We start from the raw sequence: 25,781 nt of genomic DNA, 5'->3' as shown, positions 1-25,781 counted from the left end.
CAATTAAAACTCAAGATGAAAACAATTATATTAGGTTAATTTAGTTTTTGTTTGGATATTGTAATGTTATTACAACTATCCCAATATAATCCTACTAACCCATTGTTTATACCCGTAGGTCGTCTGTAGTGCATACTTTTTGCCTGGTTTTAAATAAAAATTCTCATTTCCAATTCCAATCATCTAATTCTAATAACAAAGTATTATTTCGACAATAGTTGTTAATTGCAAATCTGTTACAAAATCAGCTTTGTTGTAATGGTTCATAAATGGCGATGTGTTCGGCCTCCTAAGCGTGCATATGAATAATTATACTTTAATATGAACTAAATACAATTTTATCTTCAGATTATATGGTTAGTAAAAACAATGCTAAAAGCGATCATGATCATATTAATTGAAAAAAAAACTCACACAACATTTTATAATATATCAAGATACAGCATTTAATAAAATCAGAACTGAAACTCGTACCAGCAAATGTTACCTAAAGAAGAAAAACTTGGTTTATCATAATATCGAGCACTGTGTTGAACTCGACCATTTCACGAAAATATTGTATGCATTGAAGGAAAAGAGGTTTTTAGTTTCCACCCTTACATTTTATTGAATCTACACTTAAAAAATAATGAAGCATGAATGAAATGCGGACGACGCAGCAGCTCGCCAGGCCTCATCTGACGCCCGTACCAGAATTAGGTGCTGAAAATTCCTCCAGTTTTATTTCTGCGTCAGCTCAAGGGCACTGATAAAAAATATTTGTTGCATGCATGCGCTGTATTTATAAAATATATCAAGAATGACGATGTGGGGGGAAGTTTTCCCAATACATGTTCTCATGTCAACATTACCGAGTACACTCAGTAGACGTATGGGTCATTGTGTCCAAATATTGACACACTTTCTAACTATATTGTAAGCACAAGCAGTGAGCGGACGTAACACGGATACAGGCCAAACTGAGTCAGATTGACCCACACATAAGAGAAAATGAGGCTATTTGGACAAGGCCCTCGCATTTATCTCAGTGTACATGCCCGTAAATAGGGCTGTTGTGAATCGAGTAAAGCGCTTATTCTTAATTACTCGCCCAGTGAGAAAAATTTCCACAGCACGTGTCACAGCACACTAGCATTGATGTCGATGAGCGGATCTTCTACGATCCATGATTTTGAATTGAGTAGTCCTGGACGATCTATGACTCTAAGTGGGCTTTTGAGTTAAGCGTAGTTCATTTGAGTGGAGGGGAGCCCGTTATGTCAGAATATTTCTAGGAACAGCAGCAACATTGCGACCACCACGATGTCTCCTTAGGATAGGATGACCGCTCCTTCTGTGCGTCTCCAGAAAATGTATCTGACTGTTTATGTTGACGTTGTCCGACAGCAGTCTGTGGTGAGAGCGCCTCGCCATTAGTGTGCACAGGTGTCATTACCTTCTCACTTACTTGCCTGTCCAATTCTAATTTCTTCTGGTTGCACTCTTGCTTAGTGGCCTTTGGTTCATTTTCAAGCCAACGTAAGAATTCATCACATGCCTTGAATGCAGCAGATTCCTGGCCGAATTCCTGTCTAAACTTTTCCCGTAAATCGAGGCAGAGAGTTCCAATTTCGTTTATGACGTTTTCATTTTCTTTCCATCTCCTTTCGTCGTCTAGAAACATTTTGTGACGAGCCTTGCAAGCTTTCATTTTATGTGCATCAGATGATAGCCCCCGAGTCTGAATATTCCATTTATCTTCACTCGAAAGTAGTGTAATTTGGAAGACTCCGCTTTCATCAATCGTAAATAGAAGTGTGCCCGATGACGCTGGAAAACCAGGAGGTCTTAACCGAGTTATTGTCAGTTCTGAGGTATCAATCCCGTTTCCCATAAACACTCGTACATTCTCATACAAGGTCAACCCAGAATCATTTAATTTCTTCCAGATATCGACAGGAATTGCAAAATTGAAATTACCTGGAATGGGTGCATCAAAATCAATTATAGTTCCCGATTCCGAACCTGCCTTGTACCAGACGCGTCTGGGCAACACCTCCTCCACCTCGCGTGGCGTTGAGCAGCCCAGCTCGGCAGCTCGGAGGGCAGCGCCACAGGCAACCGCCTCGTCTTTGTTAAGCGAGTGATCCAGAGGTTTTCTTAATGTTTTGGCAATCAACTTTTCAACAGCAGGGATACGCGTTGAACCTCCCACCATCACAACTGTTCGGACTTTAGCCCAATCATTATTGTTGGCCAATCGATCCAATGCACCCCTGAGATTTCCAAGCTGCTTCAGACACACATCTTCCATTTCCTGCCTAGTAATTAGACACGTGAAGTCGACATCGTTAAATATTGTGTCTGCTTGTATCACAGAAGAAGGAAGGAGAGTCAGATCGTGTTTCAATTTCTCAGTGGCGGCCCTAAACCTCATTAAATGTTTAGCCGACTCTGTGAAAGTGTACATGTGTTCATCTTCAAACTTATTGATGACGGCTTTCATCATGCACAAGTCAAAGAAGTTCCCACTGACAGTGGAGCACCCAAAAGCTTCCTTAACTTTTACCGCATTCTGATCAATGGACACCACTGCAAGGCTCAGAGAACTGGCACCGAAATCTACTACAGCAACGCAATCATCTTCTTTGGGGTGATAATCCCAGTAAGCGATGGCGACGGCGGTGGTCGAGTTGATCAGCGTGACATTCTTAAGGCCAGCGATGCGGGCCGCATCAAGAGTGGCTTGTCGCTGCGCGTTGCTGAAATTTACTGGAACAGAAATCACTGCGTTTGTGACCTCGCTGCCCAAGTGACTTTCTGCTTCAGACTTCATCTTAGCGATTAGCAAAGCCGTTATTTGTTCAGGGCGCAGCTTCACGTTCTCTTTCCTGTACTCAACTTTGAAGATTAGTGAGTCGTCCTCGGTTGTGGAGAATGCGGGAAGGTATGGAAGTACAGTTAGGTCCTCTTCATCCAAAGGGCGTATTAGTTTTGAAGTTTGGTTAGGAATTGTTGTACCATTTGAATGACACGGCTCTCCTTTCATAGTCCTGCTGAAGTTTCGGCCAAGGACGGTCTTGACGCCATAAAAAGTGTTCTCTGGATTGAGCGCCGCCTGGTCCCTGGCATCGCTGCCCACGAGGCTGCGGGAGTCGGTGAAGGCAACAAAACTCGGAGTGGTCTTGTCGCCGTGAGCGTTTGGCAACACCGTCACCGCTCCAGCGCGCACGCTGGCAACACAGCACTTGCCTGCGCCCAGGTCCAGCCCGATGCTGGCCTCGCCCGACATCTTCCTGCGGACATGTATCAGCATTAATATTAAACGGTTCGGAGGGAAATCAAATCAGAAAATTGAGCTATTAGAAAGCACTATTAGTCGTACCGCAGGTGCAAAACAGACACTCGGTACTTTTCCATAATTGAAAGCAAATAGGATCGCTCGTGGTCGTCATGTCTGATGAATGGATAAAATTCCTTCAGCCTGAGGAAGTTGCAATCCAAGTTGGTGTTCAGTAAAAACGACACCAGAAGCGAAACAAATAAATGAAATGAAAAACAAAAATTCGTTGAAATACCGTTGCTAACATCCAAGAATAAAATTGAAACCATTACTAACAAAAATGATTCATACGAAATGTTGTTCATCTCCTATATCCTCATAACGTTAAAGCAATGGATGTATCTAGCGGGATAAGACCAGAAGGTGCTAAGCTGTCAAATGATCAATAATACACGTGACTTGTGGTGACTTGTGGTAGTAAGCATTCGTCTCTTATTAATTTTCTTACCAATATTATTTAGGTATTTACTTATTAGCAATTTTCATCCCAGAGAAATTGGTAGGTTAGATCCGGAGAATAGGTTTTACGCGCAACCATTGCTGTCCCAGAACCCACACTTGCAAGGTGTGTATGTTTATGTAGTGTCACTTCATATTTGTTCATATTTTGCCCGTTTTATGTTTTGTGATTTATTAATTGCTCAATTTGTACATATTTTCTAATAAGGTCTTGTATATATTGATCATTATATTTTGGTCTGTATACATATATACATTAGTGATCAGACTGTTATCATCGTTTATTCATTTTAATTTCGTTATTTCTTGCCAGGAGTCTTAACTAGCGACCCAAGTTCATGTATTGTTAAATACTGTTCGCACTAAGGATCAAATGAAACGTTATTATCCCAATGATGACAACTGAGAGCCTGGGGTGGATCCCCTATTTAGAGTGGTAATATATCAAAGTAAACACCTACACAAGTCAATTGCGTTGTGATAGTGGAATGGAAGGTAATAAGATTTGAAAAGAGCTTAGCACAATTTGACGCTCGTCATGTTCTTTTGTTATTGCAGTATACAGTGTACAGGGCAGTGTACACTACAGTGTACAGAACAGTGTACAGGGCAGTGTACAGTACAGTGTACAGTACAGCGTACAATACAGTGTACAGTACAGTGTACAGTACAGTGTACAGTACAGTGTACAGTACAGTGTACAGTACAGCGTACAGTACAGAGTACAGTACAGTGTACAACAGTACAGCGTACAATATACAGTGTACACTACAGTGTACAGTACAGCGTACAATACAGTGTACAGTACAGAGTGGCATGATAACGTGCAATGCATCGCCTTATCAGTGACACAGCGGCACCCGGTGTTAATAGTTGAGCCAATTAATGACCTTAAAACACTGATCGATTTTCATTGCCAGTGATGCACATTACTGTAGAATTTTCATCATCATCATCAGCGATGTTACGCCTGATCGATACAACTCTCACCATCCGGGAAAAATGAAAACATATTCGTTAAAATAAAAGAAAAATAAAAATACACTCGCGACAATATCTCTCACCTGCTTAGAATAAATTTTTTCCAGGAATGAAATAATAAAAAAAATTTACGTTCAATAGTAGAATTGTAGTTTGGAAGGACCGTACGTTACGTTTGGGTAAAGATCTGCCGCAGGTGACCGATTCACAACCTCAATGTTCAGTCATTAGTAAGACACTGATAAAGGCTATCGCATCGCCATGATACCTTGCAAGGCTACGAACATGGATGTATATGTCCACCCAAGAGAACCTATAAACATGTTACTGTTATTCCATCAATATTATCGAACAAAATAATCGATTTTACATTGGAAAAATAACATCCATTACTCAATGACCTATATTAATTACCTTACGAACTTAAATACATCATTGCGACTACATACGCGAAGCCGTTAATGACATGCGAGTGATGATGCCTAGATCAATGCCAGGTATCACCACAATTTTTATCTTGATCGACATTTTATTTCGCTAATTTAATAGCAATTCTGCTGCAAACCACAGTTTGGTGTAGCATGTTGATAAGATAAAATAAAGCATAATATAATTCATGCTATAATTTTTATATCAAGATCAATTTATATATATCATAGCATGTTGATATTGAGAGATAATAAAATATAAAATATAATTACAATTCTCATATAATTATCAACATCTTTTTCACAAATTCTATTGTAAACTTACGAGGCTCCGAAGATATTCTTTTAGCTAAAAAGTACGAGATACTTTTACATGCCAGAGGAACAGCATGAGCTTTATCAGTATAAACGCTTGAAAAATGAACTATTTACCACGTAAGACGAGTGGTCAGAGGCGTAAGAATTGAGTCCAGCGTTATAATTTCGGTGAGGCGACCACCGTTGCCGGATGAGTGTAAATTAAAGTAAAGACTTCTTTCCGCACTCGACTGCAAATTTCCGATGTTGCAACTTGTGGTAAAATGTTGAGTACATTTAGAGCCACTTAAATTTCTATATACTTCGTAAACTAACACTATTAGCTCTAGTATCAATTAATGTCATTTCAACGTTTTGAGTTAACCGTAGAAACATCGTCATCTTCGTGCTGCAACATGCATTTCAAATTGAAATATGATATTACTTGAATTTTCAAAGGATGAAACCAACTTACAGATAATTTCAACGTGCAAGTCCTATTTTATGTGTAGGTAACTCAACACGACGTCCCAAACATAAAGTTTCTTCATTTTTCATCTAAGCTAATTATTTTCACAATTCAAACGTGTTCATAGTTTAAACGCTTTTCCTATCAAAGATAGCATGCTGAGATTCCATTCCTGGTATGTTGTCCCATAACTTCATCTGTAGTACGTAAAACAATCACTTTACTCAAGTTATTTTACCGTCATCTTCCGTATCAGTCGATACTTCCACTAGGTAATGAAAGTGAAGATGAAATAAGTGCCTATATATACACGACATATTTTGTTCAAGTTATTTTATATTGCTCTTCCATATCTTTACTTCCACTAAGTAATGAAAGTGAAGATGAAATATGTGCCTACGACATATTTACATTAAAGAACACTATTACCAAGACGTACGATCTTTGTTCATTTATCTTGCAGATAAGCTTAGCAGGATTCCTTGCATTCGTCATGACATCCGATAAGAAGATAACGTAAAGTTGTCATAAAAGCTACTATAGAAGTGAGCCTTGCGAGCCCCCATATAAGCACCAATTGAGGAAAACTCTGTAGCACCTCCAAGTCACTACACTGTAGTAATTGTAATATTGTAATTGCGGTTTCGGCGTTCATTGGGCCGTGGTTAGGCCTGTCGCCGATTTTTATCATCGCAGAGTATTCACAACTTATTGCTGTCTCGAACACGCAACTCGCTGCTTCAATTTTTGCTTTGCTTAAACGCCCGGCCTATATAGTCGCCGATTATGTCCAGAAACTGGCGCACAGAGCTGGGATCGAACCCGCACCTCTCTGCTACATTGACTATAAAAAGCCTTACGATATATCTAGAACCCATGTTACTGCCGGCATAAGGTTAATTTTCGTAATCCATGTAGGATCGCATACATGTACCTGAACGTAGTTCGATTATAACGTGCAATTATGTAGTATAACATGAGTAAGGCGTGAAAGAAAAATTCATGATTTGCCAGATTTCCATTAAAATCCAGTAAAACGTCTTGTTAGTAGGTAGGGCTCATAGGAAATGGATTGGCAACAATTTAGAAATTTGGTTAGTTTTTCTAACCAGTTCATTAATTTAAAGTCATTTTAAAGTAATACACAGAAAAAATACACCACCTGGAGATGACATATTTATTTAAAAAGCTGTAAAATTTAGTATTAGATTATCAAAAATTACGGTGACAGCAAAGAATAAGATGAACTGCTGCACATGCGGTGAACCAACGTGTTCCTGCTGTGTGGTTCTCGATAGGGTGCCTGACTTGTGTCAAACATTGTGGCGAAGCTTAATTAGCCCAATAACTGATTAGATTTACGAAAAAAACTTCATGTATGGCAAACAAAAGAACATTTTCCAAGATTAAAACGTAAGATATTTAAGTATTAATGTGACGCGGGATACTCAGAGGCACACCAAAGTTCGTCTTACACCGAGCTCACTTTGTCTTACACCGAACTTTGCGCCCCCCCCCCCCCCCCCCCCCCCNCTTCCTCCCCCCCCCCTGGGACAAGTGTAGGCGTGAATCAGTTGACAATCGTTAGCCTTTAATCAGCGAAACATCGTGATGAATTAAATAAATGTAATTTCTCATGTAGTAGGGAATGTTTGGTGGATTCGATGAGGAAATATTTTTTCGTATCAGGATTGTCGCTCAAATTGTGAGAATCCCTACTGCAAGCGACGGGAACATTAAAAATAGTTGGAAATGCCCATGAATTTTGCAGTCGTGATTACATCTACAATTTTTATTTTTAAAAACAAGGCATTGCGGATGAAATCAAAGGTTTTCTTGATGGGGTTCCTGAAGATCGTTCAACCCCCGCGCTCGACTGCGGGGTGCACATCTGCCCTCTCCCCCCATCCAACATCCCCCCAACCAACCCCCAACGCTGGCAACCTCATCCACCAAAATGTTTTAGGTTGGTAGAAATGTCTACCACGCTTCAGATAATAGCTATAATTGAGATCTAATGAATTATTTATCAAAGTAGGAACAACACAATTTAAGTTGCAGAAACTCACTCGATATGTTCACAATTGAGGTGGTAGTTACATTACGAGTTAAATGCCCATTCGTGGGCAGGGGTGTTGGACCGAGCGGTCCAGATTGGTTTTTCGCAGGACATTCAATGACCTCTCTAGGAATGTTTTATAGAAACGTTTTTCAATACGTTACAAGCTAGCATGTAAATACATCAACTGGAGCAATGACGTTGAAAATATTTAAATGTAATAATTTTGTTAATTCCTTGCACGTTAAGGAAGGAAACTATAAGTGCGTTTGGCATATTTTAATGTCGGTAAAGATATTATAGATACAATGAGAGAATATGACGCACGCAATAGTTAGTTTTTCCGAAAAAACAGTAATAAACAACGGCATTTACGCGTCTCAATTTCATCTTACAGATTTTCACATGAATTTGTTTTGTATGCAATACGCGACATCATGAACAGAGCACCCAGAGAAATAATTTTGTCTGAACAGCGATGCAATTTCCCCCACACTGTGGGTCATCCTAACTCAATTTGGCGGGCAAACGGAAGTATCAGAGCTACATCCGTTTTTTGCTTATTCTGTGTGTATATAAGAAAGCATGTCACTATTTGGACAATATAACCTATTATGGGGTGACATCATTTACTGAAGTAAGGTAAAATATCTAATGTCTCGTTTTGACATAATGAATCTGCGACGATACGTAGACCACTATATATATATATATAACATTCGGGTCTACAAGTTTGGAGCGTCGCCTGAGTTAACGATAGGATCGAATTCAATTTTCTCAGCAGAGAAAATCCTGTTTGTGTATAATAAGCATACAAACAATAATATTATTATCGCAGAATATGTTCTCTAAAGATATTTTAGTCTGGGCGATAGAAAACCATAATCGGCTATCTGATTTATATGCTGATAAGAGGTGTCGACAGCAATTAATATAGCAATGTAAACTGAAAGATTTGCAGCTAAACAGAATAAGAATTCAAATTTGGTATTCTTAATTAGAGGGATTAGAGAACTAATCACTCGAATCGAGGCGTTCAAATATGGCCACAACATTCTAGGTTTGTTCTCACTCCTGAAGCATCGTCATCACGGGAGTGGACGGATCTATAGCATTTAATTTCTTCTCGTTTCTTTGCACCTCTTCGCTGAGGGCCGACCTCGACCAAAATCAGGCTGGAAAATATGCTTAGATTTTTCAGGCATTGTTTTACCTGCAAGGGATACTGGCTTTCTCTTTTGAATATTCGACGTTTTTCGCTGTCGTATATTTTGAGCAGTACCGCTTGCACTATTATTATTAGATTCAGAAGTTCCATTGTTCCATGGAACACTCGAACGAGGAGTGTTGTTATTCGGCTTAACAAACCAGACAGATTTAAAAGAAATTTTTTCAACTCATACAGCCTCAAAACGGTGTCTCCTCAAAGCTATGGTGGCATCCAGTTTATTGTGAGCACCAGGTGTCATGGGGCTGCTATATAAGATCAATACTACAGTCGAAGTGTGAGGTCGAACTCATTAACTTCAACTTAGCACATAAATTTTGTCGATGTAAACGGATGAGGTCAGTTGCTTTGCACTAAGATTGCGTTGCAAGATTTAAAAAGAACATAAAATCAAGTGACACTTGTCTTATTCTCCACTTCAGCGTTTGGTATGTAAAGAATGGCAAGATTGGTAAGACGTGAAATGCATCGCCTTATCAGTGACAGAGCGGCACCCGGTGTTCACAGTTGAGCAAATTAATTACCTTGCTGAAGAACACTGATCGATTTACATTGCCTTAATGATCCGCATTACTGAATATATTTCATCATCATCATCAGCGATACGGATAAAATGGATAAAAGCTCACCATCCGGATAAAATGTTAAAAATATTAGTTGAATATATTACTGCACTCGCGAACATATCTTTCACCTGCTTTATCAGAATAAATATTTTACACCCGGAATAAATTGTAAAAACTTTCTTACGTTTAACAGTAGAATAATTTCAATTTGGAGAGAACGAATGTAACGTTTTGGTTATATAGTATATCAGCAGCACCTGACTGAATCACAACCTCAATGCTCAGTCATTAACTAGAGACTTATTGAGGCTAACAGGCTATATGAGGTATCGTATCAGCACAACACCTTGCAGGAGTGCAAACATGGATCCATATGTCCAGCCTAGAGAACCTATTAATATGCAACTGCTATTTCATTGTTATTATCGAATAAAATAATCGATTCGGCATTGAAAGAATAACATTCTCCGTTTAATAACTTACCCATATCTATGGACAACGAGCGCGATGCTGTAGCAACAGGCGACGCAATGCTGCAGATCGTTGCCTGGTATTACATTTTTCTTTAGATCGACGTTTAGCAATTTTTGATGGAAATCATAGCTTGGTATATACGTACGCACAGTGTGATTCACGGAAACTTTCTGTATTTTTAGTTCGCGCCAAGCAGCCAGAAGTTGTAGGAAAAAGGCGGGGATTATTTCATATGGAAGACAAGATCATGCATGACGTATTGTGTCTCGCCGAGTCAGTTGCTACTATGCATTGAACAAGCGAGCAGCGTGCGTTTGCTGTCGAGGCGTACTTTTCTAATGGCCCTTCCAGTATCACTATTCTCATCGAGCATTCCGTACTCGGTTCCGTATTCGTACCTCATGTCGAGTTCCTGTTCGAAAATCCGGCCCGATCTCCCGATTTGGCTCCAAGTTATTTTTTATCGGGGGTGGGTTTTCTTGAATCAATTATTGTTTAAAATGACTGTCCAAGGACCTTACCTCATTTGAAGAGCAACATGCGCCAAGCTATTGCCAACATACCCGTCAATATGCTTCAACGAGTTGAACGGAACTTTAGAAATCGAATGCATTGACAATATGGGCCGTCATTTGTGCGAGGTCATCTTTATAACTAAGTGATACAAATTTATGGTCAAAATATTTCCAAACATACAATGAGCAAGTCACTGAAATTTTTTACTCAATTTTCCTTTGATTGTATTTGCTGGATGCTTTCTGTACAAACTAGTTAATTAGTTTGAAATAACGAAATAGCTACCAGGTAAAATAATTCGACAATAAAGCATACAGATCGCTTGCCAGTTTATATTCAAGCATTTTTTTGTAGAAAATTCGCGAACGACGACGTGTTCGGTCTGCAAAACAAGCAGCTGAAATATTATTTGAAAATGCATAGTTAATTACACGCTATTTATCGATTATAAGTTTATTCATACAAAAAAACAATGGTATTCATAATGATGTTCATCAAGGAAACAAACAGAGAACAGCAGAAAAGTTGCAGCATTGGTTTGTAAACTCTTATAGGCCGAGTCCACGCCATATACTGCCTGGCGCGTGTCAGGCATAAGCCAGTCACGGTCCCGTCCAGGGTTGCCAAATGGCCTAAGAAACGGCCAAGTCCGCTAACAAAAAAAGGCCAAAAACGCCTGTAACTCAATATACACTAGAATATTTGTAGATTCCGGTGTAAAAATTCCATTTCTTTTTTTGCAGTTTTTTAAACTTAAATAGGAATTACCCATATTATAAATTTTAGCTGGGCAACGCAATTGAAAGACTAAATCGTGGAATTTGCTGGCAAAAAGACCGTCTGGCAATCCTGGCCCAGTCCAATATTAATAAATACAATTCTTTAGAAGAATTCACACCAGCCGTGCAAGGCACCTGCCATGCCCATGGCGTAAAGGCTTCTATGGCAATTCATTATAGAATATTGGCCTTGACCCTAACTGGCACTGGCCCGGCAGTATGGCGTAAACCCAGCTTAAAGGTACGTACTCAGTGAAAGCAGGTTTGCCCGCGCGGGCAACCTGCTCCAACCTGCCACAAGAATGAACATAGGATAATAATGTAAGTGTTCACAGTGAAAACCTGTACCAGTAGGCGTCTGTATTCTAAGGTTTCAGGCGCCAGCCTGAGCAGGTAACCAGCACGCTGGCAACCTGCTTTCACTGTGTGCGTACCCTAAGGCTGCGGCCAGACTAGAAGCTTTGACGCTGACGCAGGCTGACACTTCAAGCAAAGCAGCGCCGCGCTGTGCGTATAGGTAGTGGTCACAGTAAACGCTGAACCGCTCAGCATACGGCCAGTCAGTGCGTATATATGAATTTCAGCAAGAGATTGACAGCCGTTCTATTTGATAGAGGTTTTATAGAGAAATAGTAGATAAATTTCTAAATCACATATATGCTTGGTTTTATCAATTTGGAATCCATTTGAATCAGATTAGATGGGTACTTTGAAAGGTTATATGCGATGCATACGTTGCCAGCCTAACCTTAATAGACAGATTTCATGGGCATGTGCAACTTTTTGGAATGAAAAATAATTCAAATAAACTCGCTTTTGATTTTAGATATTTTTTTACCTTCATATATAGAGTACATGTACATCCGATCGCTTCGGGCGAGAGCAGATAGCAGCAGAATAAATTGACGAGAGCAATGCAATGTTCTAGTTAGTAAAAATCGATCAAAATATTAGGCGTTCGGGAATTAGATATGTCAGGAATAGAATGGATATCCTGCATGGAGTTGTGTCATATTTTTCACATACTCGGATCGTGGGTAAGTGGGACGTTCATCAAAGACGGTTTTCAATCGCGAATTTATACGTACCATAGTTGTTCACCATGCTCAGTAGTCTCAGAATTTCTTTGGAATTGGAGTTAAAATATGTCTTGAAATAGCTAGCGGAAATTTTCTGAAATAAGCTCAGTCTGTAAATTCAGTTAGGCCTATTGCTACTTCATAAATTCAGTTAGGCGAATGAAGATGCCTCCCTAACTAATTGACATCCACCAATTTTGCACAAACCATCCAATCCCGCACTTATTCTGCAATGTTTTCGATACTGAGGCTTCGTTACTCTAATCCAATTTTCTGGAGGCCACAGCTCTCAGCAGCTTAGAGGGCACTGCAGGAACGCGCTTATGTCTAGTATAATATGGATTTTTCGACGCGCTTTGCAGCGCGCGTCTGCTTAACGAAGCTACTGCCTGTACGTGTCTAGTGTGGCCTCTCTAATAGAAATACATACATATAATATCGCACCTCCAGCGAGCGTCAGCATGCATCAGCGTGAACGCTGCTAGTCTGGCCGTAGCCTTAGATCATGGGTCTCCAGAACCATCTTGGCGCAGCCTACTAACGAAACTTAGCTCAACAAATATTTTTTGGGTCGCATTAATGACGAGGTTTATCAATATTATTCACATGCACAATAATGATAACAAAGTTTTTCGGGACAAGTAGTGGCACACCAGGCGCTATTTAACAACGTCCGTATTAAAAGGTGAGCACGTCTCCCTCAATATGGGTTATCAGATTATGGGTTGTTGGAAATGAAAGTAAAAGCATTTGCTTCGCATTGGATCGTTACAGTTGCTGATTATTATTAATCGTAAATTGAATTAAATTTTTATACAAATCTTTAATTTTTTTCTTACACGAGAAATTCATAATAAAAGAATCTAGCGCTCATGGGACCACACATCATTAGCTGTGTTCAATTCACAGAGAATTGAACACTGTGAATGGGTTTAAATTTTTGCACCAAACAAAGGAAAAAAATTCTCAAGACACGATGGTAATGTAGAGTCTATACATACGCCTACATAACTACATATCAGATATAATAATAACAGTAAGAATATTTAATACATGAGCCAATCATCATTCTAACTCTTCCCTAAAGATCGAGCTCTGTTGTGGGGCGCATGCAGGAAATACACCTTTAGGAACGCGCGATTGCATAGGACATGCGCAGAAGGCCTTCTGAGGGGCCGTTTTGCTCAAGTTTAAGATATGACGCTGTCAATATGCGGTAGAAAATGGAAACGAATGACCTTATTACCATCTCTTGACCTCATTTTACTGAGTGAAATATTCTTACTTAATATATTTCGTTTTTTTTTCTAAGTAGTTCACCTGAGGTGTCACGAATACAATAAAAGAACTCTCCGATAATGGTAGAAGTCGCTTAACGTTAAGTGTGAAATGACGATCAAGGCTAAGAATTTATTTACTCATTTTAGAAAGAAAGAATTTATATTTACGGTACGATAAACCTAGAAATCTTATAATATTCATTCAACCATGGTGCTTCGTAAACCATTCTCTCGTGCAAGACGATTACAAATGTGTAAGTGTTTTTTGAGCAGCGTAAGTGGCAATTATAATTGACTACGACCAAATTTCTAACAACACAACACTGTGACAAGAATTTTTAACACTGGGAATAACGGCTAAACATGATGATCCACATTACGTTTTTTTGGGGAGAACCAACCTCTCAAGGTGTCGACCCCTCGCCGCCACAAACTTAGCTCCTTATTAATATTCAAGCTGGCATCATTGCTTTCGCCATCACTCAACTTGTCGAGATCTACGAAAGTTTGATTGGCATTTAATTTCTTGGCATCTCGTTGAGCTTTCCGTTTTGCAGTGTGCCGACCTTGCCCGAAATCGCCTTCGTATTGTTCCTTTGATTGTTGATGTAGCACTTTTTTCGTGACTGTAGTCTTGTTTTTATTTCCAATAACTGGGGTATTTTGCTGCTGTTTACGTTTAGTCGCAACTTTATAATGATTTGCTCGATTTACGCCCATGTCATTTCTAACTGAAGTGATCGGAGGAAGGGAAGGGTTAGAATCACGTGGAAAGTTTTCGGAACGACGATAGAGTTGGTTCCGGGGATCCCTTTCGTCGAAATAAGTTTCACTGTAACTTTGTCCACTAAAGATTTTTTCACAGAATGGTCCCGTTTGCCGAAATGAATTTTTGTTTGTTGATGAGCCGGCATTACAATTAATAAATGTCGTCTCGCTCAAAGTTCGCGACTGTGCGGGTGGCATGTAATCTGATCTTGTATACGTCGACCGATCTGCATTGTTAAAAGGTACTACCTGAAGTGCTTTGGCATTTCCATGTACGGGAACTATTACTTGAGTCGGAGCAGAACGAAGCGGTTGACTACACCCATGCGAATATAGTGTTGGTTCGTTTAGCTGATGATTTTCTTTATTTCCATTATTGATATCAGTCAAACTAGTCAGGCGTCCCCGGTCTTTAGTAGGCGGTTGTGGAAGTGCTGGCTTGCTTGGAAAAGTATCTGTACGATCTACTTGGCATGACTCTTGTTTAGTGGATTCAGGTGGCAGATCCTTGCTGGTAAATACTGAATTTATTTTGTTAACCAAGTCCATTCTTTTCTGATCGCATTCTTGCTTCGTTGCCTCCGGTGTATTTTCAAGCCAAGTCAAAATCTCTTCACACAACTTGAAGGCAGCAGAATCATGTCCGAACTTCTCGCCGAGCATTTCCTGTTGGTCGAGGCAGAAAGTTTCAAGATCGTTGATGGCATTTTCATTTTCTTTCAATTTTGCTTCATCATCCAGGAACACCTTATGATTACCCAAACAAGTTTGTGCGCGTTTCTTGTCCGATAATAGCCCCCTAATAGGAAAATCGCTCGTTTCGCCGCTAGAAATTAGTTCAACTTTAACAATTCCGCTTTCATCGATCGTAAATAGAAGTCCTCCCGAAGGAGGTGAACGGCCGAGCTGTCCTGCTCCTATTGTCGTCAGTACGAAGGTTTCAACTCTTTTGTCATCAATCTCTGATATATTTTCATAAAGGCTCATCCCTTTATCGTATATGTGTTTCCAGATGTCATTTGAAGTTTGGTAATTGAACTCGTCCGGAATTCTTGCTCCAGTTTCAACAATTTTCCCTGACTCAGCACCCGCCTCAAAATAGATGCGCCTGGACAACACCTCTTCCACCTCGCGTGGCGTTGAGCAGCACAACTCGTTAGCTCGGAGGGCAGCGCCACAGGCAACCGCCTCGTCTTTGTTCAACGAGTGATCCAGAGGTTTCCCTAATGTTATGGCAATTTTGCTTTCTACAGCAGGAATACGCGTTGAGCCTCCCACTAAAACAACGGTCCGAACGTTAACCCAATTTTTGGATTTTGCCCATCGACGCAACACATTTTCGAGGATTTCAAACTGGCTCTTGCAAGACTCTTCCATTTCTCGCCTGGTAAATGTAGTTGTAAAGTCGATACCGTGTGATAAGGAGTCCACTTGTAATGCAGAAGAGGTAAGAAGCGTCAGATTGAACTTTAACTTCTCCGTGGCGGTCCTCAGTCTCACCAAGGCTCTAGGGGACGCTTCGAAACGTTTTCCGTGTTTTTCTTGAAACTTGGTGACAACGGCTTGCATCATGCAGAAGTCGATACAGTTTCCACTTACCGTTGAACCTCCATAAGCTTCAAGAACTTTAACAGTCCCATTCTCAATGGAAACTATGGCAAGGCTTTGTGAACTGGCACCAATATCGACGATAGCGACGCAATCCTTTTCGCTGGGGTGCTGGTCCCAGTAAGCGATGGCGGCGGCGGTGGTCGAGTTGATCAGCGTGACATTCTTAAGGCCGGTGATGCGGGCCGCATCGAGAGTGGCTTGTCGCTGCGAGTTGCTGAAATGTACAGGGACGGAAATGACGGCGTTCGTGACCAGACTTTCTAAATTATCCTCTGCCACTGATTTCATCTTGGCGATTAGTAAGGCAGTAATTTCTTCCGCATGTAACGTCAACTTCTTATTTCTGTACTCCACCTCGAAGAGTGAGCCTTTCTCGGTCATCGAAAATTTAGGAAGGAAATTCCTTATAAATTTGTCATGAATATGATTCTTGTTAAAGCTCCTGCCGAGGACGGTCTTGATGCCGTAGACGGTGTTGGTGGCGTTGAGCGCCGCCTGGTCCCTGGCATCGCTGCCCACGAGGCTGCGGGAGTCGGTGAAGGCAACAAAACTCGGAGTGGTCTTGTCGCCGTGAGCGTTTGGCAACACCGTCACCGCTCCAGCGCGCACGCTGGCAACACAGCACTTGCCTGCGCCCAGGTCCAGCCCGATGCTGGCCNCAATATATAACAAATAGTCAAATAGTTAAAGACTACTTATAGCCTTGTAAGAATTAGCTAAGCTGCTAGCTACATACAATGTATTGCACACTTGATGCACCAAAAACATTCAATTTGTTGGAACCTAATACACACTAAAGGCAACAAGTTTATATACCAATTTGTCATTTATAGTACATTTATACTAAAATATGAATAACAATACCTTAATATAAATTAAACACTGCCACTCAATATATTTAAATATATGAAAAAATCAAAAAATCAAAAAAATCGAAAAAATCAAAAAAATCATGATTTTTTCATAAAAAAATCAAGTGATTTAATCACATGATTTAATCATTTTGATTTAATCACTGCCAACCCTGGCATTAATACTATACGACTTGGAGGAAACAAGATTAATGAGATTAAAAAAATCTGGCAAGTTTCACCGCAGGTGGGAAGAAGGGCACACTCGGTAGAGCAGTAAAATCGGGGCATTATGTGGCACGAGAGGAGAACGATTAATTTCAACACTGGTTCAGGTTAGAACTTTAACCTGGAGAATCTATACCAATTGACAGTCGCAAGAAAACCTTCAAGCTTAATAATTTACGGGATTTAGTTTCCATTTTTCGAATGGAGATTTTTGACAATGAAATTGAATGTTGTTATTGTGAAGATCATCTGGCAACAATGTCGCAAATTCAGTTGATATACAAAACGAAATCATAGAGGAAAAGACTCCTCGATAAATATATAACACAAGCTGTGAATTGCAATTGAAATTATCATATTGACGTTGAGACTGTTTTGAATGTGTAAGATAGAGTAAACACCCCCCCCCCTTCCGGGAATTTGTGGATCGTATACTTGCGTGTCGGGCACAATGGAGCGGGACAAATATACTACATAAACGTTCTTACGAGTCTCTGCCTGCGGACCCTAAAGATACGAGGATAACGAAGTAAGTAAAAGTGTTAGGGGGCTAAAAATTGTATTTCAGCAATCGAGAAGTGCATATAACTTGAGATTTGTATAGTTAGGCAGAAGTTTTTCTTTTATGCAAGTTTTATTGAAGACCAGAGAGTATTTCTTATTAATGATTTTCTTATCAATTTTCTCGATGCTGCGAACTAGGCTTTTTGCGGGATTTGAAAGTTCGAATATAAGGTTTCCAAATGACATTTTTATTTGACTTAACGACGTTTCGAATAATCCATATTCATTATCAAGTAAATAAAGTGTTTTACAACGCTTGAAATTGAAATTTTGGAATGACAATAGTACATACAATAGCCGCAAAAAGCCTAGTTCGCAGCATCGAGAAAATTAATAAGAAAATCATTAATAAGAAATACTCTCTGGTCTTTAATAAAACTTGCATAAAAGAATAACTTGAGATGTGCATGTATAACAAACTCACAGTATGTTAGATATCAGGTTGAAACGTTGAAAGATGATCAGAACTATTTACGGATTAACAAAGCATCATAAATTTACAGTGAACACGAATCTAGAAAAGCAATCAGAGCCCAGATAATGATCAGTACATCCAAAGAAAGACGAGTTTGTATACTAACTACTTGTGTTCAGTCACAGTCGCAGAAGTGCGGCGACTGAAAAGAAACAGCGCGGCCAAAAGTAGATCCGCGTCAACGTAATTATCTTTTGGAAATTCGTTCACAGCAACATCATACAAAGAAAAGTCTCGGACAAATTTACTGCCAGACTTGCGGCCGGATTCACGGCCGGACTCTTTATCTGGGAGCAAGGCATATAGCCCAAAGTATTGAACTAAGCTCGATAAAACTTGGTACACGTATTCATTAGGACCTAACGGTGATGTTTAGCTCGTGAATTTTTTTTAATTTCACCTTCATTCGTGAGTTGTATGACGATACGTGCCGGAATTTGCAGTGAGCAAGACTTTTCTTCCAAACTAATGAACAGATTTGAACGAAATTTTTAATATACATTCCTAACTATTCAACGGTGATGTTTAGCTCGTGACAATTTTTTTTTAATTTTGCCTTCGCTCGCGAATTTTTTTCCATTTTCACCTCATTCGTGATTTAAACAGCAATACGTGCTTAAATTCGCAGTGAGCAAAAAATTCTCCTAAAATACTGAACAGATTTGAACGAAACTTCGTATATGAATACCTAACCTCCAAACGTTGATATTTAACTCGAGACAATTTTTTCGATTTTGCCTTCGTTTGTGAGTTATACGGCTCTACGTACACGGATCTTGGTCAATTCAAGTTTAACAATCGGCCTGAGAAATGCCGGTCGTTTCTCCGTATATCCGTATAACTCGCGAGCGAATGCAAAATTAAAAAAATGTCGCGAGCTAAACATCACCGTTGGGTTCTAATGAATACGTGCACCAAGTTTTATCGAGCTGCGTTCATTACTTTGGGAGATATTCCTTAGTCACTGAATTTGGAGATCTGTCACGAGTCCGGCCATGAATTTATCCGAGACGTATACAAACACACCACAACATCATGTGAATTATTTTTTTTTTGTTATTTTAAATGCCAAAATAAGCACGTCACCGCCAAAAATGTTACGTACTAGCGTTGATATGCGTAACTAAATGCTTCAAAAAGTCTGTACCAATCTTTTACCCTAAAAAATAGAAAGTTACCCCAGTAAGGGTAACTTTACCACCATTAACTTTATTTACCACTAGTTTGGAACCATCACTCATATTGAAGGCTCTGGTGATTATGAGCTGGCGATAAAATTATGAAGAAATGCAAGGTAAATTTTGTATGAATTATACCACATGGTGAGATATACCAGACACCATCATACGCAACAGAGAGTGTAGTGTGAAGGGGAAATACGGAGAGTGAAGGGTAGTGTGAGGGGAAAGTACGGAGAGTGAAGGGTAGTGTGAGGGGAAAGTACGGAGAGTGAAGGGTAGTGTGAGGGAGAAATGCGGAGAGTGAAGGGTGGTGTGAGGGAGAAATACGGAGAGTGAAGGGTAGTGTGAGGGAGAAATACGGAGAGTGAAGGGTAGTGTGAGGGAGAGATACGGAGAGTGAAGGATAGTGTGAAGGGATAATATGGAGTGAAGGCTAGTGCGAGGAAAAATACGGAGAGTGAAGGATAGTGTGAAGGGATAATACGGAGAGTGAAGGATAGTGTGAAGAGATAATATGAAGAGTAAAGGGTAGTGCGAGGGCAAAATAGGTAGAGTTATATATGGGTAGTATGTACATTCTTTTACTAATAAAACATTCCTAAAATCCATTCCACCAAGTTTTTACCGAGATAATTTTTTCATCCCAAGACTGAGATACATTTTAATGCTAAGTTATTTATTTACGCTCTCGTGCTTCATTTGCAGTAACATTAATTTTTTAGTAACAGAATTTGAAAAATTCGCTGCCACAGAAACGTCTTGCGTAATGCGTCCCATGAAAATGATCTAAAATAAGGCAGTGCAAAGAATTTGCATATACATATAAAGTAAAAGATATTGTACTAACTGGAAATTAAATCATGAATAACCATTAAAAGAATCAGTTTTCAGGCAATCTTGTAAATTGCAAGAATATTTTCAACTTCAACATTTTCATCACTAAATAAAAAAAAATATAAACTCCAACCTCGTCATCACTCACTGAGTTACTATGAAAATATGTTCTAAACTTCAACAAATTCAAAAAGGAATAATTATTATATTTCGAACTTTAGCATTTATCCCACTATCGCAGCAGATACGATACGTCGTAACACTAAGCACACGTTACGTCGTAACACTAAGCACACGTTACGTCGTAAAACTAAGCACACGTTACGTCGTAACACTAAGCACACGTTACATCGTAACACTAAGCACACGTTACGTCGTAACACTAAGCACACGTTACATCGTAACACTAAGCACACGTTACATCGTAACACTAAGCACACGTTACGTCGCAAATTTAACGTCATGTTATCAGTCATATATTAAATAAAATATTTTCTCTATTACTATCGGCATTGTAAAACTGGAGGCAGAAGATAAGTACTAATCTTCATGGTTGGCTTGTAGAAAGTATAGTTCAAATATTCAAAATAAATAATGCTCGGTTACATGTTATATACAAAATATAAGTCAAGTTATATATAAAGATATGGCCCATCTTCAGCTATTTTAATACAAAATGTTATGTATATATCTGTTTATTTATCACTGTCGCTTGATTCCCCGCCTAAATGAAGATAATCGTAGTGCTAAGATAATTAATAGTTATTGCAGCCTTGCAGGTAAATAAATTAATGTTTAAAATTTCAATAAACATAATAATCAAATTTTAATTATCAATTCACATCAGGGATACATTATTGCTCACCATCGTCGCTGTACTCGTGATGGTGAATAGAATAGTGATGCAGGTTAATGCAATGAGTATGCGTTGTAAAAATGATGTAATATTCGCCAGCATAGTATGATGGTAAGTGATAACTACATCGATGGCAACGATAGCGAAATGGGTGTGGATTATCTCGTTAAAAAGTATGTATACGAATAACAATTAAGAATATGATAGAATAAATGAATTAAAAGTAAAATAACTTACGTTTTCCAATGAAAATTGCTTACTCCAAAGGCTGAAGATACTTGTTATTGTTGTTTGCAGGAGCTGACACCAACCCCACCTCTCACGCCAGCCGTCAACAAGGCACTGATGCAGGCTGTCGCTAGAACGCGGCGCGTTGCTAGACTGCAAACATGGCTCTATAAATCGATTACTATGAGCCGTTTATACTTTTACTTTCATACCAGAAAAATTTTCATACAAAGCAATAATTTTTAAATTAAAATAGTCATATTTCTTTACGAAGTTTTACTTCTTTTTGACATTTTTTAAAGCAAACGCTAGTATAGTATGAGTGATGCCTGGTGCAGCGCTGGTATCGATGCCAGGTACCGCCACATTACTCCTTCACAACCATATTCTGTTTTAAAGTAATCTAATAATTATATATAAGTTCCACTTTCATTTCCACTTATCCATTATTATATTTTACATATTTTGGAGTTGTATTTCATTCATTTAAAGATACGAGGCTCAAAAGAATGTATTTATCTGAGCCACGTTCCACGTATACCATTGCACGTCGACGTAACGTGTACCGAACGAGTTCGATCGAACGAGTCCTGTAAAAATTACTGGAAATTAATAAGTTTTCGATAATACTTCCATGTAACTGGCAAATAAATGGACCAAATTACTCAATAATATATATTCTGTATGATCACATTGCATCTTATGTGATATTTAAAATATCTCCATATGCGAGTGCAACAAATAGTGTACAAGAGGGGGCGTGTCGATACGACGGTACTTTTGTCTTGCTATTTGCATTCATGGTGGTGATGTATTATGTAAATATATATGAAGTAATATATGAATGATATATAATCCTCAATATATCACTAACATCAAATCCACGCGAAATAAGGCAATCGTGTTCATGATACCGAGAGAGGCGAGTATGGCTCCAAACTTTTTTTTTTAATACAAAGTGTATGTGAATGTATTACATACACACACACCAAAGTATATGTGTATGTAATACAAAGTCTATGTGAATGTATTACGTGCGGTGTATGTATTACATACATATTGTATGGCTCTATTTAAAATAATAGCATGGACTGGCCCATTAAAAAATTACACGCTTGTATAAAGAGTGAATGTGTATAGAATGCATACATCTTGTGTGGCTGTATGCAAGTAATAGCGTGGAATAATTCATACAAAATATTTCCTAATGATCATTATAATTGATCATGAAACTGATTCATTGTCATTTTACCAAATGATTTATTCCAAATGTCCAGCTAATAAATGAATGCGAATGAAACCTAATACTTAACACACTAAATTTTATACTTAAATTAATACTTAATAAACTAAATGAAAGTTTATAAATAACTCAACGTCAATTATATTCTCACGGGAAATAATGCAGCGTCATATATTATATATGAATATAATTTATAAGTGAAGTTAACTTTCTTATAGGAGAAAATGTATGAAAATTCACCGTCAAGAAATAGGAAAATTTGCAATACTTTCACAGGAATTAAATAATCGTTAAGTTTATAACCTTAAATAGGATAATATTGGAAAATGTCCTAGGAAAAAGAGAAGGAAAAAATATTTGGTGTGAAAAAACAATTAGTTAAATTTCAGTAAAACTAATGAATCTGCAATACAAATAGATAGATGTATATAAATAAAATGTATTTCAAAATATATTTTTATTTTAGCCTCTTTTTGGGCGTAAAATCAACATTTTTTCGAGTTTTGTGATAATACAAGTTCATTTGCTGCAGTTATTAATTAACTAATTCATAAACAACCGAAAAGTCATACCTTAAACTATGACAGTTGCTGCACGTCTATAAAATAAATATATTTCTCGTATATGGGAGAGAACAAACTTTATTTGTGACAGCTAACTGTTATTAATTAAACTGATTTATGAGCGATTTAGCCACATAACTGAGATTAATGAACTACTGATTAAATAATTAATATATTTCTCGGATTTGGAGGAAACTCAACTTCATTTATAATAATTATATTTAGTTAATAGTTATTAATAAATTAATTAAGAATCTCACAAATGCATTAGAGAATCAAAAATTAAAGGTGTAAGGAGACACGGAAAATTCCATAGCATTTATTTGGCACAATAGTAAGCACCTGGTCAACATAATATGATATTCTTTTCATCATATGAAAACAATATCATATTTTCACCACAATAAGATATTATTTTCATCATATGAAAACAATATCATATTTTCATCATAATAAGATATTATATTCATCATCAGCACGATGATAACGAGTCAACATAACGCCATTCAAGAAATGAAACATTGTAATGCAATATAAAACAATGCACTGTATTGCACATTGAATATTTTGTTTATTGAATTTGAAAGGTAAATGCAAAAAATGAAGTATATGCCAACGGTGCGCAGCAGAAAGCGCACAGTTCTATAAGCACTGTGCGCACTGGCATCTCAAGCACTATTTTGTACTTTCAATTATTAAATTATTATAGAATAATAAATAGAATAAGTATATTGTAAGGAGTATTTATATAGCATAGTACCCGAATATACTTGAATATGTACAGTGAATTTGACCAAAGGGGACATATGAAGGTGAAAATATATCTTTAAATTTTAGTGCATGATCTTTATCTAGTGTATCATGGGCGAGGGACCTTTATATACGCTGAGAAATAAATTACATTTTATCTTAATATCAATGCACCTTCTACCATTGTGTGGGTCATCCTGACCCAGTTAGGCCCAGCAAAACGTACGATAAAGTCAGGAATACATGGAGTTCCCGATAGTAAGAGGCTACATAATCGACCACTAACGGAGATAGCGAATGGAATTTTCACGTAAGCTATTGGCATAAAGGAAGCTGAACACAGATTAGCAGACATTCGTACAAATATGTACATATTTTAAAAGTACGCGTGCCTTGTCAGAGGCGACGATTGTCAAACGATGACGAGAGTATTTTTCAATCAATAAAGTATATCAATTTAGTATGTTTCAATCAATGATGTATATCAATTTAGTATGTTTCAATCAATAAAGTATATCAATTTAGTATGTTTCAATCAATAAAGTATATAAATTTAGTATGTTTCAATCAATAAAGTATATCAATTTAGTATGTTTCAATCAATGAAGTATATCAATTTAGTATTTTTCAATCAATCATTTATGTTAATTTAGTATTTTTCAATCAATCAAGTACATCAATTTAGCATTTTTCAATCAATGAACTATATTAATCGATAAATCACCTAAATATCGACGTACTCTTATCTCCGACATCTTTGAGCTTCTTTTGAAGAGAACCTACTTTAAGTATAGAATCTTTAACGTTCTTACAACACTTCACGCTCCCATCAGCTGACCGGACCACAGTTTCTGGAGGTTGGTGGCACCCCTTACGCCCTGAACGTGTCGAGGACACGTTGTGCGAACCGCCGACATGTTGGGGACATGTTGTGATGGGATAAGCTGAGATTTTGCCACATTCGGGCCATGATTTTGAATTGGAATTCGTATTGGAATTCTGGAAGAACGTTTGTCTTTTAATATTTTTGCCATCGGTTAGCTGGAAGTCTTCATAATTACTAGTTACACTTTTTATTTCAGGCTTTTCTTCCTCCACTTCGATCACACTTTCGTTCACTTGTAGAACTCCGGACCCTTCTTCGATCTTTTGTGGCATTTTTCCTTCCAATTCAGGCTTCTTTTCCTTAATTTCAGGCTCCGCGTTCACAACTTTAGGCTTCTTTTCCTTCATTTCAGGCTCCGCGTTCACAACTTTAGGCTTCTTTTCCTTCATTTCAGGCTCCGCGTTCGCAACTTTAGGCTTCTTTTCCTTCATTTCAGGCTCCACGTTCGCAACTTCAGGCTTCTTTTCCTTCATTTCAGGCTCCACGTTCACAACTTCAGGCTTCTTTCCATCCATTTCAGGCTCCGCGTTCACAACTTCAGGCTTCTTTTCCTTCATTTCAGGCTCCACGTTCACAACTTCAGGCTTCTTTTCCTTCATTTCAGGTTCCACGTTCACAACTTCAGGCTTCTTTTCCTTTATTTCAGGCTCCACATTCACAACTTCAGGCTTCTTTTCCTTCATTTCAGGCTCCACGTTCACAACTTCAGGCTTCTTTTCCTTTATTTCAGGCTCCACATTCACAACTTCAGGCTTCTTTTCCTTCATTTCAGGTTCCACGTTCACAACTTCAGGCTTCTTTTCCTT

The 25,781-nt window shown here is 38.4% G+C and overlaps 3 protein-coding genes across 3 annotated transcripts in view; all 3 read right to left on the bottom strand.

The window, feature by feature from the left end:
- Positions 1-398: 398 nt before the first annotated feature.
- On the bottom strand, positions 399-21,621 carry LOC125177997 (putative heat shock 70 kDa protein 7). The gene is made up of 2 exons (XM_047880816.1): positions 21,543-21,621; positions 399-3,275 (listed from the first exon to the last, which is right to left on the bottom strand). Exon 2 carries the CDS (start codon positions 3,269-3,271, stop codon positions 1,271-1,273), a length of 2,001 nt encoding a protein of 666 aa, XP_047736772.1. The 5' UTR covers positions 3,272-3,275; positions 21,543-21,621; the 3' UTR covers positions 399-1,270.
- Positions 15,953-17,347, bottom strand: LOC125178001 (putative heat shock 70 kDa protein 7). Its single transcript, XM_047880827.1, has 3 exons — positions 17,340-17,347; positions 16,305-16,968; positions 15,953-15,982 (listed from the first exon to the last, which is right to left on the bottom strand). The coding sequence occupies exons 1-3, from the start codon at positions 17,345-17,347 to the stop codon at positions 15,953-15,955; spliced, it is 702 nt and encodes a 233-aa protein (XP_047736783.1).
- Positions 21,622-24,775: 3,154 nt separating the features above from the next.
- LOC125178000 (trichohyalin-like) overlaps positions 24,776-25,781 on the bottom strand; it is a 4,780-nt gene continuing 3,774 nt past the window's right edge. Inside the window, exon 2 of the mRNA XM_047880826.1 lies at positions 24,776-25,778. Coding sequence (XP_047736782.1) covers positions 24,810-25,778 — 969 coding nt within the window. The 3' untranslated portion in view covers positions 24,776-24,809. The remainder of the gene's footprint in view (positions 25,779-25,781) is intronic.

This window comes from Hyalella azteca, unplaced genomic scaffold (assembly GCF_000764305.2).
Source record: "Hyalella azteca isolate HAZT.00-mixed unplaced genomic scaffold, Hazt_2.0.2 contig800, whole genome shotgun sequence".
NCBI lineage: Eukaryota > Metazoa > Arthropoda > Malacostraca > Amphipoda > Hyalellidae > Hyalella > Hyalella azteca.
This window is presented reverse-complemented; position numbering and strand designations above follow the sequence as displayed.

Excerpts from the sequence above, each read along its gene's own strand:
- LOC125178001 (XM_047880827.1), bottom strand. Across the intron at positions 15,983-16,304 it reads AAGCTTATGGAGGTTCAACG|TGGGAGGCTCAACGCGTATT; the intron begins GTAAGTGGAAAC and ends CCGTTGTTTTAG.
- LOC125177997 (XM_047880816.1), bottom strand. The coding sequence starts at position 3,271 with ATGTCGGGCGAGGCCAGCATCGGGCTGGACCTGGGCGCAGGCAAGTGC.